This window comes from Nesoenas mayeri (genome assembly GCF_963082525.1).
Source record: "Nesoenas mayeri genome assembly, chromosome: 5".
NCBI classification, from domain to species: domain Eukaryota; kingdom Metazoa; phylum Chordata; class Aves; order Columbiformes; family Columbidae; genus Nesoenas; species Nesoenas mayeri.
In genome coordinates, this window is record NC_137548.1 from 11,359,719 (window position 1) to 11,384,146 (window position 24,428).

The window sequence follows — 24,428 nt, forward strand, 5'->3', positions numbered from 1 at the left end:
ATAGCATCTGTGGATGCCACCAGGCTGTCACGTGTACCTTGCTGACCTAAGGCAAGGACTGCAATGCCAGCAGCAGCTCCTCCTGCAGCCACTCCAGCCATGCTATGGCCCTGGCCCAGCTCTTGAAAATGGGGGCTGAGAGCACCCAGGCAATGCACTTCCTAAGAGGCTGGTAGTCTGGTAACAGGACTCAGATATGACAGAGCAGATAAAAAAGTCTGGCTTTATTGGTTTTAATAATTTCGCCAATTCTGAGTCATTCTCATGACTTGTTAATTTAAGTGCTAGGGACTGGAAATCTATTTTCTCCCAGATGAGCCCCCCACAAGTAATTTGTCAGCAATTCTTACATTGTCCAAAGAATGAAAAAAAAAAAAAAAATGATTTTCTATAGGCTCCTCTAAAAACCTCTCAGATCCATTACAATTAATGCATTAGTTTCATGGTGGAAAGCTGGAAGCTGCCAGAGCTTTAGCTGAAGACCCAACTCTCCTGGAGTGATCAGTCATCGACAAGTCAAAGCTTTGAGCAATCGAGCCATTGGGAATAGCAGGAGGATTCTCTAATCTTAATTCTGAAGTTTACCAGTAATGCTGTGCTCAGCATCAGCTCTGAATGTCATGTGCGAGGAAAGCTGGTTTTATAGTGTAAAGGAGATACAGGAAATCTAATTATCTACTAAACCCCTACATTCAGCTTGGGTAAAGAAAAGTCTGCATCTGCTTAGCACTGTTTCCCTTGTGTCCTCAGTCTGTTCTCTTTCTTATTGATGTGGGAGCACCGGAAACCTTGGGAAGGGAATGCATAAGCAATTTGCAGAGGACAGCCTGATCCTCAGTCAAATGAGGTACACAGTTATGCATGCAAAATATGTCCTCTGCTGCAGACTGAATTTATCGTGCAGTTGCTGCACAGGCTGCACCTGCTCCCTGCCCTGCTCTGCCCTCTCTTCGGGCTCTTCCTTCCCCTCTGTCCTTAAAGCACATTAGGAAATACGTTCCTTGTCTCCTAAAAGCAGTACATGTCAAAGGCACTTAAGCATTGCTGATGAGACACCTCTTTTTTGTCCTTTTAGGTTGCGGGCTGCTTACCTCCAACCTTGCCTGTCTGTATAGTGCTTAACTAAATCTGACACCATCAAATTAATTAGCATTTTGTAATACTGAGCTTGCCAAGTATGAAGCCTTACAAAGCCAGTGCCTTAGGAGCTGAGTACAGCTTTTGCACTGCGTAGAGCTACACATGCTGTGTGTCTGCAGTGCGGAGGAAGAGAGAGAAGGCTGTCTTTGAATATTACTATTATCTTTAATTTATGTTTGATGCAGAGGTAAGCTGCACTGAGAATGCACCCTGCTGTTCCTAATGCCCCGTGGAGATCAGGGGAACCTAGGCTTCTCCTGCCCCACTTTGGCAGCCTGTTCTCTGGGTTTGCTTTGTCAGAGAGTCTCTGTTGACGTGATGGCATCAATAATTCAGAGAAGCAATTTAATCGCATTACTGCACCAATGAAAAATATGAGCAAGACCTGAAGCTCTCTCTCAGAAGTTCAGCCGCATTCTGCTGCCTCTGGTTTTGCTAAAAATGCTCTGTGTTTCTGGTTGTTTTCTTCTGTGTGTTCAGATGGAGCTGACTGCAGGCAGCATCTACCAGCCATGTCATATCCTTCACAGTGTCCAGTCCTGCTTCTCATTTGTTCTGCTTTTTCTGTGAGGGGATCTGTGTCCCCACACCGTTTCCCCAAGGTTGGTTTGCTGTCCTTGGGCTTGTTCCAGGCCAGCAGAAATGCCAGCATGTCTGGCCAACGGAGCTTGTTTCCACATAGGTATAGGGCTGTGCTTGCTTCTGGAAGGAAACAACTTCCCATAGGGCAAAATGGCCTTGAGAGGACAGGCGAGGTGGGGAAAAATTAGGTACATTTGCCTTCTTTTCCAGAGGAAATGCAGGAGGGGATTCTGCACTGCTGAAGGCTGCTGCCCAGGTCCCCTGGAAGCGGCTTGTGGTTACACCCCAGTTTCTTTTCTCCCACCCTGAAAAGAAAACAGGTTTCTATATGTGAACAGACAGTCTTGCAAAGCTCCTAACACACATGATGACATCTCCAGTCTGATACAAGTCCAGCTCTTAATGTTGTGTGCTGCTTCCCTTGCCCTGAACACACCTTTCCTTCTTTCCACAGGGTCCTACAGCTGGTTCCCTTAAGGATCCTATAAAAGCCATTTTAGAACTTATTCAAACTTCTGATGCTGATGGAATGAAAATAGCCCTTCTGCCCATCCTCAAAGAATTTCCTGATCTAAGGTAAGGTCTTTTGTTGGTTTAACTTCTGCAGTTTCTTACATGATTACTTGCCACCACTATTAGTCCTGCAATACTTTCTCTTTTCAGTGTGCTGGGCCAGGCACAACGCTTACCTTTGAATGCACTTGATGCTGCCTATTTGCAGGTGCTGATTAACAAGGTATATAACTTTGCCAGACATTAACCAGTGGACGTGAGATGTCCTTCCATAAAGGTGAAGGTTGGATGAAATGGCTGTCAACAAAGCAGGAGTAACACTGTGGAAAAATACTACCTGAATGGACAATTTACAGGCACATGTGTACCAAATGTAGGTTTCAGAAACACCTTTAACTTAAGCATTTCATAACTTCCAAGCACTTCGCTTTTGGCTTTCACAGGCTGAGAGAGTTGAGGTTGTTCAGCCTGGAGAAGAGAAGGCTCTGGGGACACCTTCTTGCAGCCTTTCAGTACTTAAAAGGGGCCTATACGAAAGATGGGGACAGACTATTCAGCAGGGCCTGTTGTGATAGGACAAACCGTAATGGTTTTAAACTAAAAGAAGGGAGATTCAGGACAGACATGAGGAAGAAATTTTTTGCAATGAGGGTGGTAAAACACTGGCCCAGGTTGCCCAGAGAGGTGGTGGATGCCCCGTCCCTGGAGACAATTAAAGGCCAGGCTGGACGGGGCTCTGAGCAACCTGATCTGGGTGAAGATGTCCCTGCTCATTGCAGAGGGGTTGGACGAGATGAGCTTTGAAGGTCCCTTCCAACCCAAACTATTCTATGATTCTATTTCCACAAAATCCTAGGTGTATTCAGCAAAAATACACTTCCATTTCTCACAGGAAGCTGATAACAGAAATTAAACCTAACTTTTATTAGGAAGGTGAGATCTTAATTTTTTCCAAAGTCTGCGGTTTATTACATCCATCTTTTGTTCTGATGTATTGTGCTACTGACTGTATTTTTCCAAGCTAACATGATTACAGAGTGGAGCTCTCTGTCGCAGGATGCTGTGAGGGCCGAAAGTGTGAATAGCAGACAATTTGTGGTAGATAATTGTTTCAGTGCCTATTCAACATGACAGTCATGATATAGCCCCCAGCAAAGGAAGTCCTTAAACTGCAGACTGCCAGAAGCCGGGGGGGCGGGGTGGGGAAAGAAGACAAAGAGAGATCATGTTATGCTTTGTCTGGTTTCTGTCTTCTTTTCCTAAGCATTTGCTAAATCTGAAGATGCTACTGAGCTAAAAAGCTGGTTATCTGATACAGTGTAGCAATTTTTATTCTCTTACTACATATATACACACACATATATATATATAGTAGAAGATGGAAACAGACTCTTCAGTGGTGCCCAGCAATAGGATGAGGGGCAGTGGGCACAGACTGAAGCATGGGAGGTTCCACCTGAATATGGGGAGAAACTTCTTTACTTTGAGGTGCCAGAGCCCTGGAACAGGCTGCCCAGAGAGGTTGTGGAGTTTCCATCTCTGGAGACATTAAAAACCCACCTGGACACATTCCTGTGTCTGCTCTGGTGAACCTGCTTTAGCAGGTGGGTTGGACTAGATGATCTCCAGAGGTCCCTTCCAACTCCAGCCATTCTGTGATTCTGGAATATATATATAGATATATACAAAACTATGTATTTATATATATAGTATAGGAAGTGGGCATAGGAAGTACTCAGAATAATATTATTCTGATCCAGATCTCAGAGGAGTTCATCCAGGTATGAGTAGATACACTGTTCTTGATTTGAGCAGATTCCCATATGTTTAAAACTGTTTGGCTTGGATACATTTGCTCTGTTTGTTAACTAATATGTTGTGGCCCCCCTCAGCGAAGCAATGCTATGTAGAACAAAACTCCTATAGCCTTCTGGGTGAATAAGAAATAGGGGAGAAAAGATATAAAAAATGCTTTCAAATGGTCAAATGCAGTTACTAGAAACCTATTCTGGTGGATACAGATATTTTTCTAGGGGAGGTGAAGATTTCTACAGTTTCACGGGGATGCTGTGTGCATTGGGGTTGGAACCCATGAGCTCAGCCATATCCCACCCAGCTCTTGTGATCTGGCCTCCTTCTTGCTAGGTAGCCAGAGGGCTTCAAAAAGCAGCTCAGCAGCTTTCAAGCCTTGATCTGGCCCAGAAAAACTGAGTGATAGGAAGCAAGCTTTTTTCCTTGGCTCTTTCACTGATCTGCCCTCTTACCGTTTTGGAAAGGAAGGAACATCTGAGCGCAGTGCTGGACATCAAAGACTCTCTCAGCCGAGAAGACAGGGCTTCTCTCTTGAAGGCGTTTCACGATAACTGCAGGGAATCAGAAACAGAAGCAAACTTGCTTTTTGCAGATATAGAAGTAAAACCCAGAAAATACGGACTCTGTGGCTGTCTGTGCTGTTAGCAAAGGTAGGTGTGTGTGTGAGTGTGCTTGTGTGTAACACACGTAGCTTGCACAGGCGTTCCTGCATTCAGGGAGGTGGAACAACTAGGGCTGTAGCATCACCTCCCGGAGGTCTTTGTTGCTGTATATGCCAGTTCTGCTTCCCTCTCTCCGCCTGCAGTTCTCCACGTCACAAAGTGTGGTGTTGTAGGCAGTGCAAGGCACTGCATGCTTAGATGTGCGATTCAGATTACTGCAGGGACAAAGGAGAAGACAGGGCTTTTCCTCCTTGTCCTTCGCTCCTGCCTGCCCGTCCCTGCAGCAATCCCTCCGTCCCATCTTCTGTGTGTGCACAGGCAGGTATCCCAGGCAAGTGTCTCTGCCTCCTGGCAGGGCACACAGAGAGATTTTCTGCTCCATGATCCCCTACTTTCCTGCCCCCTTTATGAGAGCTCTGTTAATTAAACTGGGCTCAATTCTGTCCAGTGACTGTGCCATGCTGCGTGCACCAGAGGTGAGCATGACCCCTCTGTGCCTGCAGCAGCAGCTGGTGGCAGAAGAGAGGAGGGATAAAAGTCAGAGGGATGAATGTCACTGTAATGTCTTAAATCCCATTGGCATGAATTGCCAGGGCTCATCTGGAGCACCTGCAATCTCCTTTCAGTTTCCCAAGTAATTCCTTCACAGTCACAAATCAGGGATTTTGGGGGGTAAGCTGCAGCAGATCTTGGAAGTAATCATGTCCTCATGGTTTAAAAATACTTCTTAGTGGAGAACATGCAGCTGTTTGTTTCACTTTAAATAATGTGCAGCTTCTTTTTAGTGCAAATTTGCCCACCTTAGAGCCAGATAATTTTGTTTTATCTTTGACAGGCCAGAGCCCTTAGCTATCAGAAATATTCTCCCTTGGCTAATATTTACAGATTGTCAACAGTCACCTTCTGTTGGATAAGGTGAATAGACTGACTGTCTCAGGTTGAGAAGCACAGTCCCTTCCCGCGTTCACCGCCGCTCTCCAGTGTCACCATTTATTTATAGTTCCCTGTGTTAGCAGATCAGGGATGAGTTATGCAGAGCGCTGACCTGGGGCCTCCAGGCACAAGCAGACAGTGGGCTATGCTGGAATCAGAGAGAGAAAGCAATTAGAGAAACAACTAATAAGCACGCAAACTTTCCCTTCTTAATGAAAACTGATTCTGATATAATGAACTGGCTATCAGCCATTCACTTTTAAACTCTCTTTTAAAGAAATTACCCATGGCACTGCCTTCACTTTACAAAAGATATTCAGGAAAACAAGTTTTTAAAACACTGTAAGTGACTTAATCTCCTATTTGCTGAAATCTCCTGGGTAAATAGGCTCCCAAATCCCAGAAGATCTGGCTGTGTCTGCAGTGCACATGTGCAGCCCAGGCTGGTAGCCTCACCTGAGCCCAGGGGTAGCAGTGACAGTGAAATGAGTTATGGGATATGCTCAAAGGGAGGTCACCTCCCTCCTTAATCCCAGCCCCATGATTTTGCTGCCATGCTCTGGGGTGTGACCTGCAGGTATGTTGGGAATCATCTGCTTTCTCTCAGCCAGGAACGCAATATTTGCACATATTTGTCCTTTCTGCATATGGAGGTGGGAGGACTTTGGAAAAGTGTTATCTTTGGTTCTTTCGTGTTAGTATGAAATGACCTCCCAGAAAAGGAGTGAGCAGGTTTGGCTGTGGGCCCATGGACTGTGTTAGCCAGAGTAGCGCAGGAACTGGAGATTTTCAGCAGGTGAATGCCAATAGAGCTTCATGCAAGAGTCTGTGCATAGGAGAGATGGTTTTGCTATTTAGCTGTTGCACATGTTCTGATGAGTCCTATTTAATTACCCAGATTTTCTCTTGCTTTCCCTTAGCCCTGCTGTGAGAAACAAGTCTCACTCCCATATGGCAGCATCTGCAATCACAGCTCCTTGAAAGCTTCAGCAGCCGGATGAACAGAGAAGCCTGAAAGCTATCGAAGACACAATCCCTTTTGCACGAAAAACACGTGGCCCAAATCCTAATCTTCTATGCAAAGTCCAGGCAGAAGATGAAGGGGGTATGGCAGAAAGACAATCCTTCATAATTTCCTAGAGATTGCCACTTACCTGAGTCCTAGTGGTTATTCCCAGGACAAGGCATGGCGGTGTGTAGAGGAAAAGGAAGGTTCCCGTTCACCAAATTTCTCTCTGTTTCCATCCCTTGTTTCATACAATCTCTCACAAAACCAGGGACTGCTGCACCACATAGTGTCCTAGCAGATGACATGGCATTGCAACCTGCCCCAGGGACCCAGCACTCCCTGTTTGGGAATCCTGCCTACCTCATGGTGCTGGTGGTGCCTGTGGGTTTGGGCACCTGGATCCAGCCCCTGAAGCCTGACCTGCACCAGGAGGGGTGCAGACAGGGCTGCCCCATCCCTTGCTCCCCAGACACGAATGCTGTGACCTGCTTTGGGGACAGCCTGCCTTGGCAATGGCTGTAGGATAGGGAGCTCTTCCCATATGAGTTTTACAGCTGGCTCTGGAGCAGAGTCTTGCATTCATTTTTATACCTTAGTTACTGGAAATTTCCTCTTGCAGAGGGAAGGGGAAGCCTCATGGGAAGCAGGCAGTGAAAGGAGTTGTTTGTCCCAGCCTCCGGGCAAGGTCTGTGCTGTTTTCAGATGTAAATAGGCAGTTCCTCTGGGAAAACACTGACTTTTCTTCCCAGTTATCTATGAACTGGTCACAGCCTCCAAGCTGGATTTGGTTCAAGGCCCTCCTTTGCTATTGTCTTAGCATAGGCTGTAACTGCTCCTCTAGCCGTGTAAACAAGCAAAAAAGCTCTGCTACCTCAGACCTGCCATTGCTTTTCTGAGTGGCCATTCCCCCTCAAAACTGCTTCCCTAACAAGAAAAGGGTCAAATTTGTGCATAACCCGTCAATGTATGAGGGATGTGTCAGGCTCTGGGACCCTTGGAAAGCGCAGACTCTGGTGGGTGCTCCAGGCTCTGCTGTGCTGTCACCCCAGGGACGTGGGTGTCCTGGCTCAGGGGCAGCTTCTGTGAGCCTGGCAGGAGCCAGAGCAGGTTTATAATTGTCCTGAGCTTTGGTTCTGTCACAGTGCTAAGTGTGGGGTGAGTGACAAGGAAGCAGAAAGAAACAGGCTGTTCCATCTCCAGGGTGTCCTCTGTGGGCTTCTGGGGCACTGTGAGACCTCAGCACCATTATGTTTCATCTCTCACGTCATTAAAGGGCAGTGAGACTGACCCATGGCCTGCCTGCCCTTCCTGATTGCATGTCTTCTTCAAAGATCCAGCTCCCAAGTCCCGTGCGTTTCATAGCTGTCCATTGCAGCTTTGGTGAGACCTTACCCAGGATGTGGAGAGGCTGGTGGAGCTGGTGGAGCTCCAGCCTGGCCGGGTGGGTATGGGTCGGGCTGTGGGGCTGGGTCTCCAAAGGGTGCCAGCCCTGCCAGGCAGGCCAGGCCGGTCACCCTCCCCTCCCACTTAATTGCACATTTTTTTCAAGGGTGGGAAGGGATGACAGGCCTGACTGCAACAGCAGGGTCACAGTCAGCCTCTGCCGATGGAGATTTCAAGCAGTGAGCCTTCCAGAGAAAACAAATAAATACCCCGCTGACATTTCGATCGTGGTCAGGCTAAAAATAATCCCACAGCATGTGGATGGCTCCTGCTGCGTGCATGTTGATGTCTATGTACGTGTCTGCCATTTGACATTTGCCATCAGACGAGGGTATATTCTGCTTGCAAGCAGTGGCTGGGAGCCATGGGGGACACCGCGTGTGTCACCACCAACCCTGCAGATGAGATGAGCCCTGTGCCATCACAGCTGCTGCTGTGCCTGTCCTCGCTGGGTGGCCAGAGGATGGGCAGCATCTTCTGCTCTGTTTGTGTGTGCGGGGAAACACAGCTTTCAGTGAGGTTTCTTAGCAGCCAGCTTCTGCATCCTGTATGTAGGGTCCAGTCATGGAGAGCGCAAATAAAGACTTGAATTTGTTCATGAGGCTTAGCGCTGGTGGCAAGTATGAGGTTTTCCAGAGGTAGAAGGCCAAGGGATGTTGGCTAGGGTGGGGATGGAGGGTGATGGGGAGAGGCTGCCTGGTGTGGAGGCAGATGGTGTGGGAGGGATGTCCTCGGCCACCCTCAGGTCTCCTGGGGAGAGCAGATGGTGTGTGGGGAGGCTACCAGTGGCTTCTCAGGAGAGGAGGCAGTGGCAGGTGGGATGCTGGGTCACTCCCTGGGGCTGTCTGGGGTGATCAGTGAGGGAAGGGAAGCTGTGGGGAAGGAGGATGAGGGATTTCCCTTGTTTGTGGGGATTTTCACCCACGCTGCTGTGTGCCCTGGCCTTCCCAAGTGACCCAGCTTCCTCCTTTCTAGCCTTCACCCTAGGCTGGAGTTAAGACGCTTGGGTGGGATTTGTGCTGCTCTCTGCAGGGGACAGAGGGATCACACTCACGATCCTTCTGTGGGATTATTTTATGGCCTTGGGATGTGAGCAAGGGCAGCAATGCTATTACCATCAGCTTGCCAGGGCCACCATGGAGCCATGCTGAACATCTCCCACTTGCCCTCATGTCCAGCAGTAACCCTGCTGCCAGCAGGACAGGGTCACTCAGAGCTCAGCACCCAGAGGCTCCCTCCACAAAGACCCTCTCCCACTCCCTCTGCACCCAAGGTTCCACAGGGATCCCGTTGATGCCAGGGTCATGCCACTGCCGTGCTCACCTGTCACCCAGACGTGCCAGCCCTGGGGCCATGGGCAGCAAGGAGTGACACACTGCTCCTGGTGCTTTGATGACTGGGCTTTTTTGGGAGCTGGTCTCCATCCACCACCTCTCTGGCTCTGCACTGGGCTGACAGGTTGCGTGATGAGCAATGATTTGTCACCCATGTCCCCAACACTACTCAGGGCTGGGATTTGCCTGGGCGCTTTGAAGTGCTGCGTGCAGCCAAGCCTCGCCAGCCACCACTGTCATTTGAGCTCCTGTCTCTGAGGGTCACCTTCAGTGCTCGGTGCTGAAGACATGGAAAACAGACGCTCCTTAATTATGCTGCAAGGTCTGAGGAAAGACCTGACATTTGCTGCGGTGCACCTGTGCTTCCCTGGTTTACTTAGTGGCTGTGCCAAGGATGTGTGACAGTGAATGAAGGGCTTGATGGTGAAAAAAACAGGTAATACTGAGAATTTGTGACATGCTGAGCTCTGCTGGATAGCAAATGTGCACAAGGAGAATCAATGCCTAAAACCTTGAGACCTGAGAGAGGGCAAGCCACTTGCTGATCACAGAATGATATAGTAGATTGTGTTTTATTCCCCATCCTTCCCTCTCCCAAGAGGAGCCTTTCAATTCTGGGAAACTCATACATTGATCCCAAAATTAACTGGAATAACTTGCACCCACCTTTGAGGCTTTCCTCTCCAGCCTCGGGCTCTGCCAGCACCCAGCTTGGGAGCGATGGGAATGGGTTGGTGCATAGGATCGGCAGCACAACAAAAGCTACTGCAGGAAGTTCCCCCGCAGGGAAACGTCCCAGCACATCGCTGAAGCTTTGATTTTAAGGCTTAAATGTCTGCCTTTACCCCAGCACCCCACGGTGCGTGCGGGAAGGAGGAGCAGGCACAGGCATGTGCTGAGGTCTCCTGCTCTGCACCAAGGGCTGGGCTGGGTCCCCCCCTGTTTTCCCCAGTGGCCCTGAGGACACGCCGTGCTGAGAAGGGTACACACCTGGTGCCATCTAGTGGCACTGGGACACGGAAAGGACCGTGGCTCTTCTATTGTTATTGTTTGTACTATTATTACGGGGTATTACAGTGGTATACGCCTGAGTGGCATTTCACTTGTGTGGGCTGCGAGTGGCCCCTTACTGGGGGAAATTGTGGGAAAACAAAAAGTTGGGAATTCTGGTGTAAGATAGGATTCACGGAGCATGTAGGTATTTCTGCCAGTCAAATAACCCGCAGTTTTGTGGGAAGATTGTGAAGGAGAGTGATGAGAATTGTCACATTGTGTGCTGTACTTTATAAGAACAGCTGGAGCTTGTAAGTGCACAGGGGGGAGGTGGAGAGACTGCGCTGCAGAGCTGGGAGCCCAGGAACTGATCTGTTCCCTCTCTTCATCAGTCGGGGTTCTTGCTGCAGTGAAGGGCTTTAAGATAAGGTTTAGTTGGCTTAACCTGACCTAAGGCCATACTGGCATCAGAAGAAGAGTTCCTGCCCTCACCCCAGCGTGCCTCCTCACCAGCTGCATCACATCTGCTCTACTGTGACAACAAATTAACAAAACAAATAGTTCAGCATGGGTTGCCTCTTCTCTTTTCTTCTCAGGGGCTCTGGGGCAGTTACTTATGTCCAAGCTCCAGCTGCCAGCTTCAGACCTGCTAACTCCCCTGTCTCCCATTGCCATTCCAAAGCCTGTGGCTTTCGGCCTGTTCCCAGCCACTGTCCCCAAGCTGTCCCCTTGCCCATGCCCAGGGGACCTGTTCCCTCTCTGGCAGTTGCTTGCTGCTGCCTGCAGCATCGCAGAGAGAGTGAGACTGCAGTGCTGCCTGTGTCTGCCTGTCCTGTCCGTTCTGGTTCATGCTGCCTGTGTAGGGGACACTGCCTACCGCCCAGATGGGCTGTTGTAAAAGGGATGGCAGCCTGAGAGCAGTTAAAATAAATGAGCTGGCTTTAAAACAGCTGCTGGGAAAAGACCTGTGTTTCAGGGCTGGGACAAAGTATTTGTAAGGATTTTAGCATGAGAAGACTATCTGGAGTGGTTTCTTATATCACATAACCTTGCAGGGTTTTGGAAAAAAATGTAAAGCAAATCTTGGTTCATGGATGAGTATCAAATTGTTTCCTTCACTAGATTATACCATCTGAACTTCTGCACACACTGTTTTTTTGTGTCTAACAAAATGGGCCTGTGCTATGCCAAATTATGTCTTTTTATTCCTCTCCAGACTGCTCAGTCCTGAGAAAGATCTGAATGTCCATTCTCAGACACCAGCTGCATCTTCTGCTGATGCTGCCACATGGTCCGTGGCCCATTTCATTTGTACCTGCTGGAGTCTCATCCAGCATGAACCAAACCTGGGAAGGAGAACTGGATCTGGCAAGGGGAAGGATAAGCCCATGCTGAGGTGTTGCAGCCCATAAAGGAGATGGGGTAGCTGCTAAACATGAGCTCCTTGTTAAAAGCTCTGCAGAGGAAGGGAAGCAATTCTGTGCATAGACTAAGGGCTGTGCTCTGCCTGGTGTGAAGCACCCAAGGTGACAAGATACCAGAAGTGGCCCGGTATGGGTGGCAGCACCCATCTGTGCATGCAGCTATGGGCTGCAGCCATCCCAGGGCACGCTTGTTCCCCCAGATCTGAGCTGCTTGTTGCACTCGTGGGTCTCCCTGCTGCAGCTCCAGGCAGGGTTGTTTGGATGGAGCAGCCAGGGGCTGGCTTGGGGCTGGTTTGTCAGTGGAGATGGGGAGGCTGCGGGCTGCTGCCTGCCCTGGGTGTTGCTGTAGAGAGGCAGTAGTGATGATGCCTGGACATGAGGCTAAAGCACACACTGCAACAGCGAGGACATAGCCACAACTGCAGCACTTGTCTGCAGCTTGCTCCTGTGCAGGGTGGGGGGACAGGAAAGGGCTGAGCTCCCACTGTTATGGTCGTGACCCCTCTTTTTTGTACTGTGATCTGCCTGTCTCGAGAGATGACTCAGGCCATTGCTGCTTGGGAAGCTGAACAGATCCTGACCTCCCTGCTGGTCTGTACCCCACAAGCGTGCACTGACCACAGCCAATAAATCAAGCGGTGATGGCCTCAGGGGCCTTACTGTAGCCGTGTTTCATGACCCTTTCATGATGAATCACCTTTTGCAGGCTGTCCAGGTGCCTGGGATGTGGCCCTGATTTGGCTGCCAGGACACGCAGGTGATGGGTGCTGCCAGTTCCCCTCTGGAGCAAAAAGGGGAATTGCAGAGAGAGAGAGACCTCCCCTTGCCAAGGGGTGAACCTGGGCTTGGCGTGCTGCAGCCTCCCCTCTAATGCATTTCAGCTGTTAATAAGATCTTTAACCCTGCCCTCGGGCAGACCCCAGCCACAGCCCTGCGTGGAGTCACCTCGTCCCCCCAAAAGCGAGGACGTCTGCTTGCCCCATCCTGAAGCCAAGCTGCAGTCCCCCCCCTCAATGCTGCCTTTTCTTTGCTGGTGGAGTTGGGACCCGCCACTAGATGGGGGTAAAACCTGCGGGAACACGCGGAGCCGCCGCTGCGGCGGGGCTGGGCCCAGGAGCCCGTCACCCCGGGGCGGGGCTGGGGGCCGCGGTGACCTGCGGTCACTTTCCGACCTGTCCTTCGCTGCGGGGCTGAGCGGGGCGCCGTGCGCTACCCCGGTCAGGCACCTGCCTGCAGGGGACACCGGGCACGGTCGGTGGTGCAGGACGTTGAAGGTTTATTGTTCCCAACACGCTCCCAGTGCCAGGCCGACTCTCGGCCCATTGCTGACTGGTATCTGACATTCTTGAGCCAAGTCTCACCGGTTTTCCGCTTAAAAATACCGGACAGCAGTGCTGGACTCACTTGCAGTGGCAAATCTGCTGCCTATTTGGAGTATTGCAAGACCAATACACACTTGTGTCCTGCCCAAACACCCAGTGTGGGCCCTGGGGTGGGCTCCCTGGTCCCCCTGCCCTCAGGCTGCTGCAGAGCCCCTCACCCAGCTCTCTCCTGCCAGGGTAATGCAGAGGGGGGCTGAGTGCTGGGAGCAGCTCTGTGCCGAGGCAGAGGTACCACTGCGGATGTGCTTCCTTCTCCTGTTGTACTTACACTTATGTTTCCTGTAAAATCTCCACCAGCTCGCTCCTCCCTGGTGCCTAAGCCATGACAAAACTGCTGTGGCAGGTCCATCTGCATCCTGACCCTGTCCTGTGGCCAAATCTCACCCGCTCCCAGCGGTGCCCAGCTGAAGACTTCTTCCTTCCCTGCCCTGGGGAAAGCCCTGCAGCCAACCTCTCCTGCTGCAGTGGAGTTTGCTCATTCCTGGGTTGCAGCTGTCCTGGCTGTCCCTTGGCCCCAGCTCAGCCCTGTGCCCAGTGCACGGCACTTGCTGCTGGTGCTTCAGTCCTGGGGGATTCTGTAGCAGGAGTCTGCACTGCAAGGGGAGAAACACCATGAGAAGCAGGGTGCATGAACTTGCAGCCCAAGCTTATGGTGGTTACTTTACAGATGCTGTCCCTGGCCGGTGGGGAGGTAACAGGGAGCTTCCTGCTCTGTTTTATGTCTCGCATGGTCATTAATAACGAGCCCTGTCAGCAGCTCCTTCTTAAACAAAACAAGTCCAGGCAGGTGTAGCTCAGGCTACCAGATCATAATTAAAAATACTCATGAACAAGATGTTTTCCCAAAGACCACCTGATAGCCACACCAGCCAGGATTACTGTGTGGGCACAGTGGGAAATGCCTCTGTGTATAAGACACTTGTCAGCGGGAGGGAGAAGAGGTGACAGAGACTGCAGGAGCCAAAGGGCCATGTCCCATGGCACAGATGGGGGCTTGAGGGGCAGAACTCTGGTGAAAAAACAGAGCCCTAGATGAAAACAGACCTTAAGGCAAAGCTTGTGCATTCACAATATATATGAGGCACCCCTGAGGAAGGACGTTCCTGAGAGTGTTTGGGGAAGAATGCCATCCTGCAACCAGAGCTTGGGATTACAGCCATCATGGAGCTGAATTTCTCTGAAGACAGCCTTGCCTTGCCTTGCCTTCTTTCTGGAAGCATTTTTTACCTCTGAGGGCTGACATCTTGTGTAGCCCTGCTGTCTTTCCTAAGTTAAGCTGTGTTGATTCCTCCAATGCTTTCTGAAATGTCAGAATCAATGTCAACCATTCTATTTCTTGTCTTTTGGACTCTGGATTGCCAAGAGTGGACACTGTGCAGTAGCCAAGCTCTGACGATGACAGCTGGAGCAGGGGAGTTTCTTTCTGTGTTGTCTAGGTGTCACTCCTTTTTGCAAGTCCTAGCTACAGTTTTCATTTTTCTCAGTGATCTGTTGACACAACCCATTCATGACCCTTCACATTATTCCAGAGTGTTTGGGTCTTTGCAGAGTTATTACTGAATGAGCAATTTCCTCTCTGTATTTGTGCAGTTGTTTACTTCTGTGTCATTGCTGTATGCTGTTCTTGTTCTGGTTGAATTGCATCCTATTGATTTATTTTTTTTTTCCAGATAACCGCAAGATCAGATCCTGTCCCCTATCACTGGGCACAACACTTGCAGTCCCTGAAGCTCTTATGAGCATCCTCTGCATTTCAGCATCTAAATCATTAATAAGCCTGGCTCAGACCAGACTCCTGTGGACTCACAACAAACAGCTCATGCACTTCTGCTCCGATCATTAATCTCCATCCAGTTTTGTGTCTGCCACCCAGGAGCTTTGCAAGAGCAGACCCTCAGCCCAAGGCCTGCATGTCCAGACAGATGTGTGATGCTCCCCAGACCTGCACCAGTCAGCAGTGACACCCTCCTGCTCTGCTGCCTCATCCCTGCAGCCACTGTTTGGGGCAGCACTTGGCACTGGCAGGGACCATGGTCCCTTCCTCACTTATTAACTTGAAAGGTACTCGGTGCTAAGACCCTTTACTAAAGTCAAGATTCCCAACATCTGCAGCTGCTCAGAGAGGAGAAACTCCTGCCATGGAAAGAAAGCAAAGAGATTATGCAGAACAAATGTGATTAAAAAAAGTCTTGGTGTATTGCCTTGGTATGGTTCTCATGCTTAAAACTCTTAAATTCTACCAATACTTTTCCAAGAAATAACCTCAGGGCTTATTCCTCCCCCTTTTATAAGATCAGCACTGCTTGCCCTTGCCCAGGGAGCCACCTCCCTCTTGGCCATCGTGGTGAATGGCTGTGAGATGGCTTTGACCAATTTTCCAAACACACTGTATTGGGACAAGGTATAGTGGATGAAATCCATCTCTGAAAGCCTTCAGTTTATTTAGGCTGCAGTTGGATGCACAGTTTGTTAGCATTATCTTATTTCATTTATTTTTTGGCAGCATCGTTGGCATAAGCAGCCCCCACTGCATGTTTGCCCCCTGACTGCTAGTGCAGCTGTTGGGGGCAGTGGAGGGGACAACAGTGAGTGGGGTGACAGAGGCTGCTTAAACCAAGACTGCTGCTGGAGCAGATGCCCCTCCAATCACTTAGAGTTATGTTCCCTTGGTGCTTCTCATTCCTCTGTACCAGCATCTTTGCTTCAGCTTTCCAGTTGCTCCCCAGATGCTTCAGCCACAGTTTCATATGAATCTCCTGGAATTTGAATAACTTGTTTTCTTTCTGTAATTGCTTCTTAAACTTCAGGGGATTAAGGAATTTATTATTCAGCTGAATTCCCATCACGCTGCACATCCTCCTTCTGCACTGAGAGATTTCTTCGTGCCTTAAATATGATTTCCTGAGGAGCTGTCTGCTCCTCTAAATTCCAATTTCCCTTCTCCCACCCCATGAAGAACGAGGTCAGGAAAGTGATGCTGACCGCTGCATACCCAGTGCAGGGGTGAGGAGCACTTCCCAATGTGCCTGTGGAGGTTTGGGCTCATAAGAGATATCACTGGGGTCAAAGCAGGGCCGCCCATGGGTACAGCTGGGTTGAGCCTCTCCAGAAGGGTGAGCCAGCAGAGCGGGGAGCCCTGGAAGAAGAAGGTCTCTCCAAAACAGCAGACTGGGGGGTGTAAGTGATCTGAGAAGGAGCATAGCCCTGAGGCTGAAGCTGCCTCAAACAATGTGGTGCCTGTGGTGTTGCCAGCCTCTGGGGAGGCACAGGCCTGATTTGGGAATGGGAAGTACCCTGAATGGGTGAGCTCCAGATAAAACACTTCTGCAGCTGAGCTTTGGGCTGAAAAGGCTGCAGGATGGCGAGGGAGACCTTGGTACATCGCCCTGGAAGATCTGTCAGGCAGAAACACTGTGCCTCCGTTTCCATTTTAAAGCTGCGGCACTGCTGCTACCTGTCCGGCCACGTCTTGTCACGAGTGTCCCAGCTATTGGAAGGTGCAGGGGGTTTGCCTGTGCCGTCTTGCTGCAAGGTCCTGCAGACAAACCCAAGCTGGTGTCTGGCTGTGTGTGTCCTGGTCTTCAGTGGAGGCTGAGCTGCTAAACCCACTGGGGCTCAAGTGTGTGTTTAGGGCTTTCCCTCTCCTATCCCAGCAGATTACTGAGGGTGTATTTAAGGGCTGACATGGCTGGAAGGTTGCGGGAAAAGCAGTGATTCTGGGAAATCACGTGTCCCCGAGGCTTTGGAAACAGTGAAGGCTGCCAAGCATGATGCAGGCTGATATTTCTGCATGCTTTAAGGGCTGTGTCAGGGCAAGGCTGTAGCTACCAATGAAGGCAGAGCATGGCTTGAGGCATTTAGTTGGAAAAGCCGTACTCCTCCCACATAAGCAGCTCCTCCATCCATGGGGAAATGACAGAGTGCTGCCCTGAAGGAACAGCACTCTGGTTTCACTTAGATACCATCTGATTTTCATTTTAATAAATGTAGCTATGTTTATGTCGGCCTCAAATGTTTTGCACAGTGCTGGACTCCTACAGTTTTAGCATTGCTGAAATTCCCCATTCGCCTCAGATAGAATGCAGCTGGATACCTCCCTTTTGGCCATAAGTGCCCTCACTGGGGACAAGTTATTCTGCGGGCCAGGTTGCCCTGGGGCTGCCCGCACAGGTAGGGCAGCACCGCTGCACCACCGAAACGCTGACATTAGGCACCAACAGCAAAGACCATCCTTGAGACTGGGCTGACACCTTCAACATCTCCCCAGGGCTGTGCTGGGAGCTGGTATCAGGGGACTTGGAGACAGGGGCAGCAGCCTGTCCTCTGGCAGCCACTAATTCTGAAAAACCACAGTTGTTGGCCAGAAGGATCTCCACTGAAGTTCTCCATGTTTGACAACACATGCAAAAGAGAGTTGCCCCAGTAATGGGCATGCTATCAGTGAGAAGGTGCCACTGAGAGTCTAGCTCATGTGGAAAATGAACAGAGGCTGCACAAGCTGGGCTTGCTTAACCTGGCAAAGAGGAAGATAAAGGACAACTTGATAGTGAACTGCATGAAGGGTGGTTACAATGGGGACAAAGTCAAACTCTCCTCTAGCAGCAGGTGCTACACCAAGGGGAGATGGGCACAGATTGTACTTTGTAAAGTTCAGGTTCAACATCAGGGAAAAACTTATTTCCTAGGAGGTGATGCAGCCCAGAGAGAGACTGAACTCTTCACTTGGAGGTTTTTCAAGGCTTTGCTAGTCCACACCATTGACTGCCAAGAGCTAGTATTGGAAATGGTCTTACTTTGAATGGGGAGGTGGACTGGAGGCCCCCAGCACCCCCTTCCAGCAGTGTTCTCATCCTGTGAGCCCTATGGCCAGGCCAAGCTTACTTACAGCTTGTCTGAGTGCTTATGTGTAATGGATCATCACTTCTCACCCACCTGAAAAGAAATAGGAAGTGAAGGGTCTGCGGACTTTATCTGAAAAGTTGTTTTTACAAGCATGATATAACAGGGAGGTTGATGGAGCAGAGAGCCAAGATGAAGAACACTCTTATCCCTCTGTAATTTTTAAACATTGACCTATTGTACTATGAGAAAGAGCAAGCAAAGAGAGGGAGAACATGATTAAGAGTAGGCTAGAGAGGTTTGCATCTCCTCAAACTCAGGAATCTGTTTTCTTCACCACACACCACACTGGGCCGGGGCCAGATGGTACAGCCAAAGTCCCTGTCAGGGACCAGGTAAGAACAGAGTGGGAGGACAGGAATTTCCTGGTGTCACTGAATGGTCCTTCCCAGTATGAAGCTTGTTGACATTGAGGACCTACATTTTTGTATTGCTTCCTGGGAAGTGAGGTCTCCCAAGAGCCTGTGGAAGGGTGGCATTTCCCACAAGGCTCTGCTTTCTCAAGGCATCGAACCAAGAAGTGATGCTTGCTTGGCATGTTTGTTCTTGTTGACATGACTGGAGCATAAACACATGTCCTAGCTGCACAGAGGGATGGGAGGTGGGGCTCCAAGATCCCATGAAACCAAAACTCCACAGTGAAAAATCTTGGGAGATTGGTCAACTAAAGTTGACTTGAATTTGTAAGTGCACTTTCTTTCTTGTAAAGACAGTTTCTATGTGTAACACACAATCAGCCTTTTTGTTTGTCTGTTTTTCTACTGGGTAACAAGAAAAAAGTGAACAAAAGAGATTTTGGGGAGGAACAACGAGGAGACTGATTTACCAGTCTGACTTCCCAGACTGCTTTTGAGCTTGAACATGAGTGAGCTGAGGTTTGGCAGAGTCTCAGGGTGATCTTTCATAGAAGCACTCAATGCTTCTCTTGAACCTCTGGGCACTACATCAAAATTAGTGAAATAAACACAAAATTCAGATAGTATGAAGCGCAGTGACATAATCCATAAGCCTCAAACAACTAGCGAGTCTGGAAGTGGGTGCAGGACAGTTGCAAGGGTCAAGCCAAGCATCCCTCCAGGGCAGTGTCCGCTCCCTGACAGTGGCCAGAGTAGATGCCCAGGGACAGCCGAAGGGATGGGAGAAGCACAATCTATCCCTATATGCTCTCCCAGACACCAGCAATCTGTGGCTTAAACACTTTCTAAGCCAGAGTGCTGTCTGTATTTAAGAGACTTTCATGTTATTTTGTTCCTCTTGCCCTGTGTCCATCCCTGTCTGTCTGCTTTCTTGCATACAGCTTAGCTTTTAGCAGCCACAGCATCCTGCAGCAGGACCTTTTGCAGCCTAATTATACACTGAGTGAAAAAAGCTTCAGTTTTCTGGTTTTGGGTCTTGTATCTGCTACCTTCATCTGATACCCCTTGCATAGGAAGAGATGGTTTTCCTCTTTCCACCTTCTTTAGGCCTCCATTATTTTGAAGATCTCCATCCTTAGTTGTCCCATTTCCAGCCTGGAGGGTCCTGTCCTGCTCACCCAGAAGCTCTGCCATAACTAACCCCACACCTCTGCTCTGGATGTTCTGCACTTCTGGCACATCTTTGAGATGAAGGAATCCAAACTGTGCACAAGTCCTTGAGCTGAGGTTGCCATGAGTTTGTGTTATGGCACAATTTCTTGTTCCTGATCTGTTCACTTTTTCTACCCTTAGTAACTCCTAGCATTCAGTTCGAGATTTCTGCTCAATTTCTTGCATTAGGTAACATTTGTGCAGTACTGTCTGCCCAGGGTCTCATTTGGCTCCCCTGTTTTCCATGTAAAACAATAATTTTGCATCCCTTTGCATAGATCTCCTCTACCATTTGAACACCTGCTTGTTCAGCCTCATAAGGTCACTTTTACTGCTATAAGTGGCTTGATACAATTTGCAAACCAGAGAGTCACCTGCCTATCCACCCCTGCCCAATTTCCTGCAGGGAGCCCAGCACAACCCTACATGGAAGGACACTGCTCCAATATGAAAATTGTTCCTTATTTCCCATCTCTGTTCTGTTACTCATCCCTGTGAGGACCTTCTAGCTCATCCTATTGATTCCCATTTTCTCTCAGAGCCTTTTGCAACAGCTTCTCAAATGCCTTTTGGAAACCCGAATAGGTTACAGCAACTACATCTCCTCTCTGCTCCCCTGCTCACCCCTCCAAGAACACCAGTGGGTTTGTGGGGTACCATTTCTCTTTGCCGAGCAGGGCTGGCTCTTCCCTGGCGCATCGCCATGGGGAAGGTGACAAAGGGTCCTGCCAGGTGCTGGTGCCATCTGTTGTGAGGGGGCCAGGTTCTTTGGGTGTCATCCAGGTTATTTGGAAACATCCAAGGGCTGTTCTGGCTGCAGGGTCCATGCCTGCTGCCCCACAGACCCTGTGCAGAAGGACCCTGCCCCTGCCTTGGTGAGGAGCCCTTCCTGAGCATGGGGCCACTCTGCAAGGTGGGTACAACTGCTTTGTGCTTCTCCAAGGCCCACCCCACAGTTTTGCAGAGCATCCTTCCCATGTGAATCTGTTGCAAACAGACAGGTCTGCCAGTTTTTCTAAGGCTTTTACATATGTCTGTCCAAGCGTGTCACATCCTTCCTTTCTTCATCCCCATGTTATATTTGAGCTTTGTATCTCGGGGTGCAGGTGTCCCCCATGAAGATCCATATCTGAGGGAGATGTTGTGGTAGGCAGGAAGGGTGATTGTGGAAGAGGTACAGTGATGGCAGCTGTTGTGGAGGCTGTGAACATTTGAACTCTCTGCCTAGTTAAGGAAAGAAGGACCCCAGAGTTGGTTCAAGACAGAAGATACAGGAGCTTTGATCATCATCAGAAGCTGCATCCCTCTAGATAAGTCAAATAACAGAACGGTGCATCTAAAGAAGGTGAGAAATAGCAGAATGTGAGAACTTATTAATGTTTGACTGTTGCCAAAGGCTTATTTTTCTTCCCAGCTGCAGGTGCAAAATAGCAGCTAATGGAGAGCAGCTGGATTGATGCCTGCAGAGATAAGAAATGGCCTGCCTGATGAATATGAGGGGCGCCAATGAAGAACGGGGAGAGCCTAGATTCTAATTTTACAATTGACTCAAATTGTTACACGAGGGGTGGTAAGCTTAGTTTGGAGGGTTATAATTTCCCAGGGTTTTCTTTACTCAGGGTCCCTCTTTCAGAGGCACCCAGCTCAAGCGGCTCTCTATGCTATACCTTACAAATAAATTATTTATTTAAGAGGAATTTCTGGAATTCATGCCTGAGATACCGCTTCAGGATACCTAGGGTGAAGCTTCCTTAACTCTACTAAGCAAAAAATTCAAATGCTTTTCTGGGGTTACTTAGTGGTAAAAACAGTTGTTCTAGTTGCGATGGGGAAATGACCCACTTGTGAGTGGGAGGAAGTTCACACATTGGGGATGCTGTTCATGTGAGAGTCATCCTCTCTCCATGTGCCCCATGTGGGGCTGACCTCTGATTGCTGCTGGTTTACAACAGTGCAAAGCCCATGGGTTCAAGGGAGGCACTCTGAAGCAAAGCAGTCAGCTTTGGATATAGGAAAGTGATTTAAAATGTCAGATTTCTGGGAAAACCCGTAAGCAAAATTATCCTAAAGCTGTAGACTTTCATCAGGTGGGTCCCAGGGGTCTGGGCAGGTGTGGAAGTGGGCGCCTGCCTGGGACATGGGCTGTAGTTTGAGTTATTCCCTTCATGTATTGCCCAGCCTGACTTGGCTGATGTGTTTTCCTTGGCCAAGGACACAGTGACTTTTGTCTATCCCTCCTTTTCTGGGGGGTAGTTAAAAAACTTGCATGTGCCAGTCTGCAAATAATAACTTACAAATGCAGTAAAACCTGTAAGATCATGGTACCCATTCTTCAGCCAAACTAACCCCTTGCTGGAATACACCAAAGTGCTCCAGGAAGAAAATTCTGTCCCAAAACATACTATCTGTCTGGAACTAACCTCTGGAGAAAAAGACAGTGTTTCAAGGCCTAACAACTTTCCATACGCTTTCCATATCCTTTGCCAGTGCAGATAGCTGGAGTGTGTTTCGTGGCCCATGTGGCCAGTTAACCTGTGTTGACCGCATTGCAGGTCCAGCTTGTGTCCAGCAGCAGGACGGTAGCGCAGCCATCCTGGCTCAATGTGTTCAGACACTGTCAGGGAAAACAGAAAACTTTCTATTCAATCCTGTGATATTAGTTCACTGGCTTTTCTTGAGGTCAAATTCTTTCAGATAAAGAAGAAGTGACAAAAGTTAAATGGGTCAGGGCAACAAACAGGGAAACTCAGAATTATCCATCAGGCAGCCAGTGACAGTGACACAAAGAAGGTACCGGGAAGTAAGCTGCGGTGGCAGAGCTATGGACTAATTGTGATAAGAAGATATTGTAAGACCTTTACACACTCTCTGATTCTTGTGTCCATTGTGTTCCTGGATATGACTGTTTTTAAGGGTGAAGACTGGCTCTCTGGGAGGCCTCAGGTGTGAAGCAAAGGGGTGTAGGGCAGCATGTGCAGAAGGAAAATATTATATCTAGGGCCTTCTGTGAGGGTGGTGGGGTGTAGTTAACCATGCTGGAGCAGGAACTGCTCTTTCAGGTTGACTCTCCATTTCACACGCAGACCACACCATGCGTCTGGTCACAGATGATAGAGATGCTGAGAGGCCAGGAGATTAATAGGAACAGTGGAAATACATGGTAATGGCATTGTCTGATGGAAGTCCTGGAATTGCTATGGCCCAAACCAACAGAAACCATCCATGTAGTGTGTGATTAAACTGGTTTATATTATTTGTGAGTTGTCTATTCTTCATGCACACTGCTATCCTTGCCACCGAAGTTTTCCATCAGTTAAAGAAAAAAGCAAACTGTCACTGCAAACAAAAGCCAGCCACTAGTGGTGGCCAGAGAAAGAAAGTGAGACCCAGGCTGGCCCTCAGCGAAGCTCTCTGCCACATCCAGCCCCCAACAGCATGCAACACAGGGACTTCCCAAGCCACAGTTCGCATCTTCTCACTGACACCCTTTACATCTCAGTGCTGTGGGTATTGCATAATAGATGTCAGAAGGGAGGATGGTGGGAGACTTAGCCTGATTGAAAATCTAAGCTGATCTGGTGGCTGAAGGGTGCACAGGGACCTTTGGACCTGGGCTTAAGTGTGAGTCTTGCTGCAAGCTCATGACATGTGTCCTAGGGTAGGTCACATCTGTGTTTCATCTTTTTTCACTGGCTCACAGAGAGAATAAATACTGAACACTGGGCGTGATCCTGGGCAGAGGGGCCATCTAACTAGATGGCTGTTCCAAGGAGGAACAAGGCCAAATACTTCTTCCTCTAGCAAAACAGCAGTGTGGTTTGAGTCAGTCAGAGCATAATGTGATTTCTGCAGAGTTACTGCTACACATCTGGCCTGAAAAAAGTGCAATCTGCTTCTTTAAGAATTTTTTGACTCAGCTAGATACCGTATACATTATGAACTGAAGCATGTTTCAGTGGGAGTAGGCAAGTACGTTGTACCGAAGATATAAAGCAAAGCGCATGCTACATGTAGTAAAGGCTTTTAAGCCCAGTCCTGACCAGCTTATCTACATGCTTAAATCTATGCAGAAACCTATGACTCAAAATAATTTGTGTGGTTAAAACTAAGCCTAGGTGTAGCAATATGAACTGTATAATATTAACTTACAGGTTTTTGACTGAACTCTGCAGGCTGTTTGGGGTTGATTTCTCCCAGCTATTGTTAACTTAATGAGACTTGAGATTGCTCAAAGTTCTCTTGCCAATGCTTTCCTGTAATGAGGGATAAATTAAAGCAAACAAATCCGAAGTGAAGCAAACACAATTTGACTGCATGGAGGAAAGCCAATAAAAATAACACCTGATGTCCTCATTTTCTGCTTGATGTGGGCTGAGCTGGTAGATGCACATTGTGGCTGTGTCAGCTGAACTGGGGCATGGTGAAATCTGTGTGTGCTGCTCTGCCGGAGACACTTGACAACTCTGCTTATCTTTGAAAAGCCGGTTTGGCCAGGCAACAAGCCAGCCTCAGACATGATAGTGTCTTCTCCAGAGAGCTACAGGCTACAGTGCATGTTGAATGGGAGAGAAAAGTGAGAGAGCAGAGGAAACATGAAACAGAGGACTCAGAGGCATGTGCATTTCTGGGCTGATGAAATCGCCATCTGCCTTGCTTCTCTGCAGGGTAAACACAGTGCCCACGGTCCCGTGGTGGAGGTGGGAGAGAGGCTGAGGACAGCACTTGCCCAGCTGC

The 24,428-nt window shown here is 49.0% G+C and overlaps 1 protein-coding gene across 5 annotated transcripts in view; it reads left to right on the forward strand.

The window, feature by feature from the left end:
- LOC308040536 (exocyst complex component 3-like) overlaps positions 1 to 15,199 on the forward strand; it is a 39,151-nt gene extending 23,952 nt beyond the window's left edge. For 2 of the 5 annotated variants that reach the window (XR_013922142.1, XR_013922143.1), the window contains 4 exons: positions 2,177 to 2,298; positions 4,512 to 4,697; positions 6,563 to 6,747; positions 14,898 to 15,199. Coding sequence is in view for 3 of the 5 variants with exons in the window: in XM_080344606.1 (XP_080200732.1) it covers positions 2,177 to 2,298; positions 4,512 to 4,692 (303 nt within the window). In the remaining 2 variants the exon portion in view is untranslated. Of the gene's footprint in view, positions 1 to 2,176; positions 2,299 to 2,443; positions 2,476 to 4,511; positions 4,698 to 6,562; positions 7,066 to 14,897 lie in introns of those variants that run through there. The other 3 variants (XM_080344606.1, XM_080344604.1, XM_080344605.1) reach the window with 2 other exon arrangements.
- The last annotated feature ends 9,229 nt before the right edge of the window (positions 15,200 to 24,428 follow it).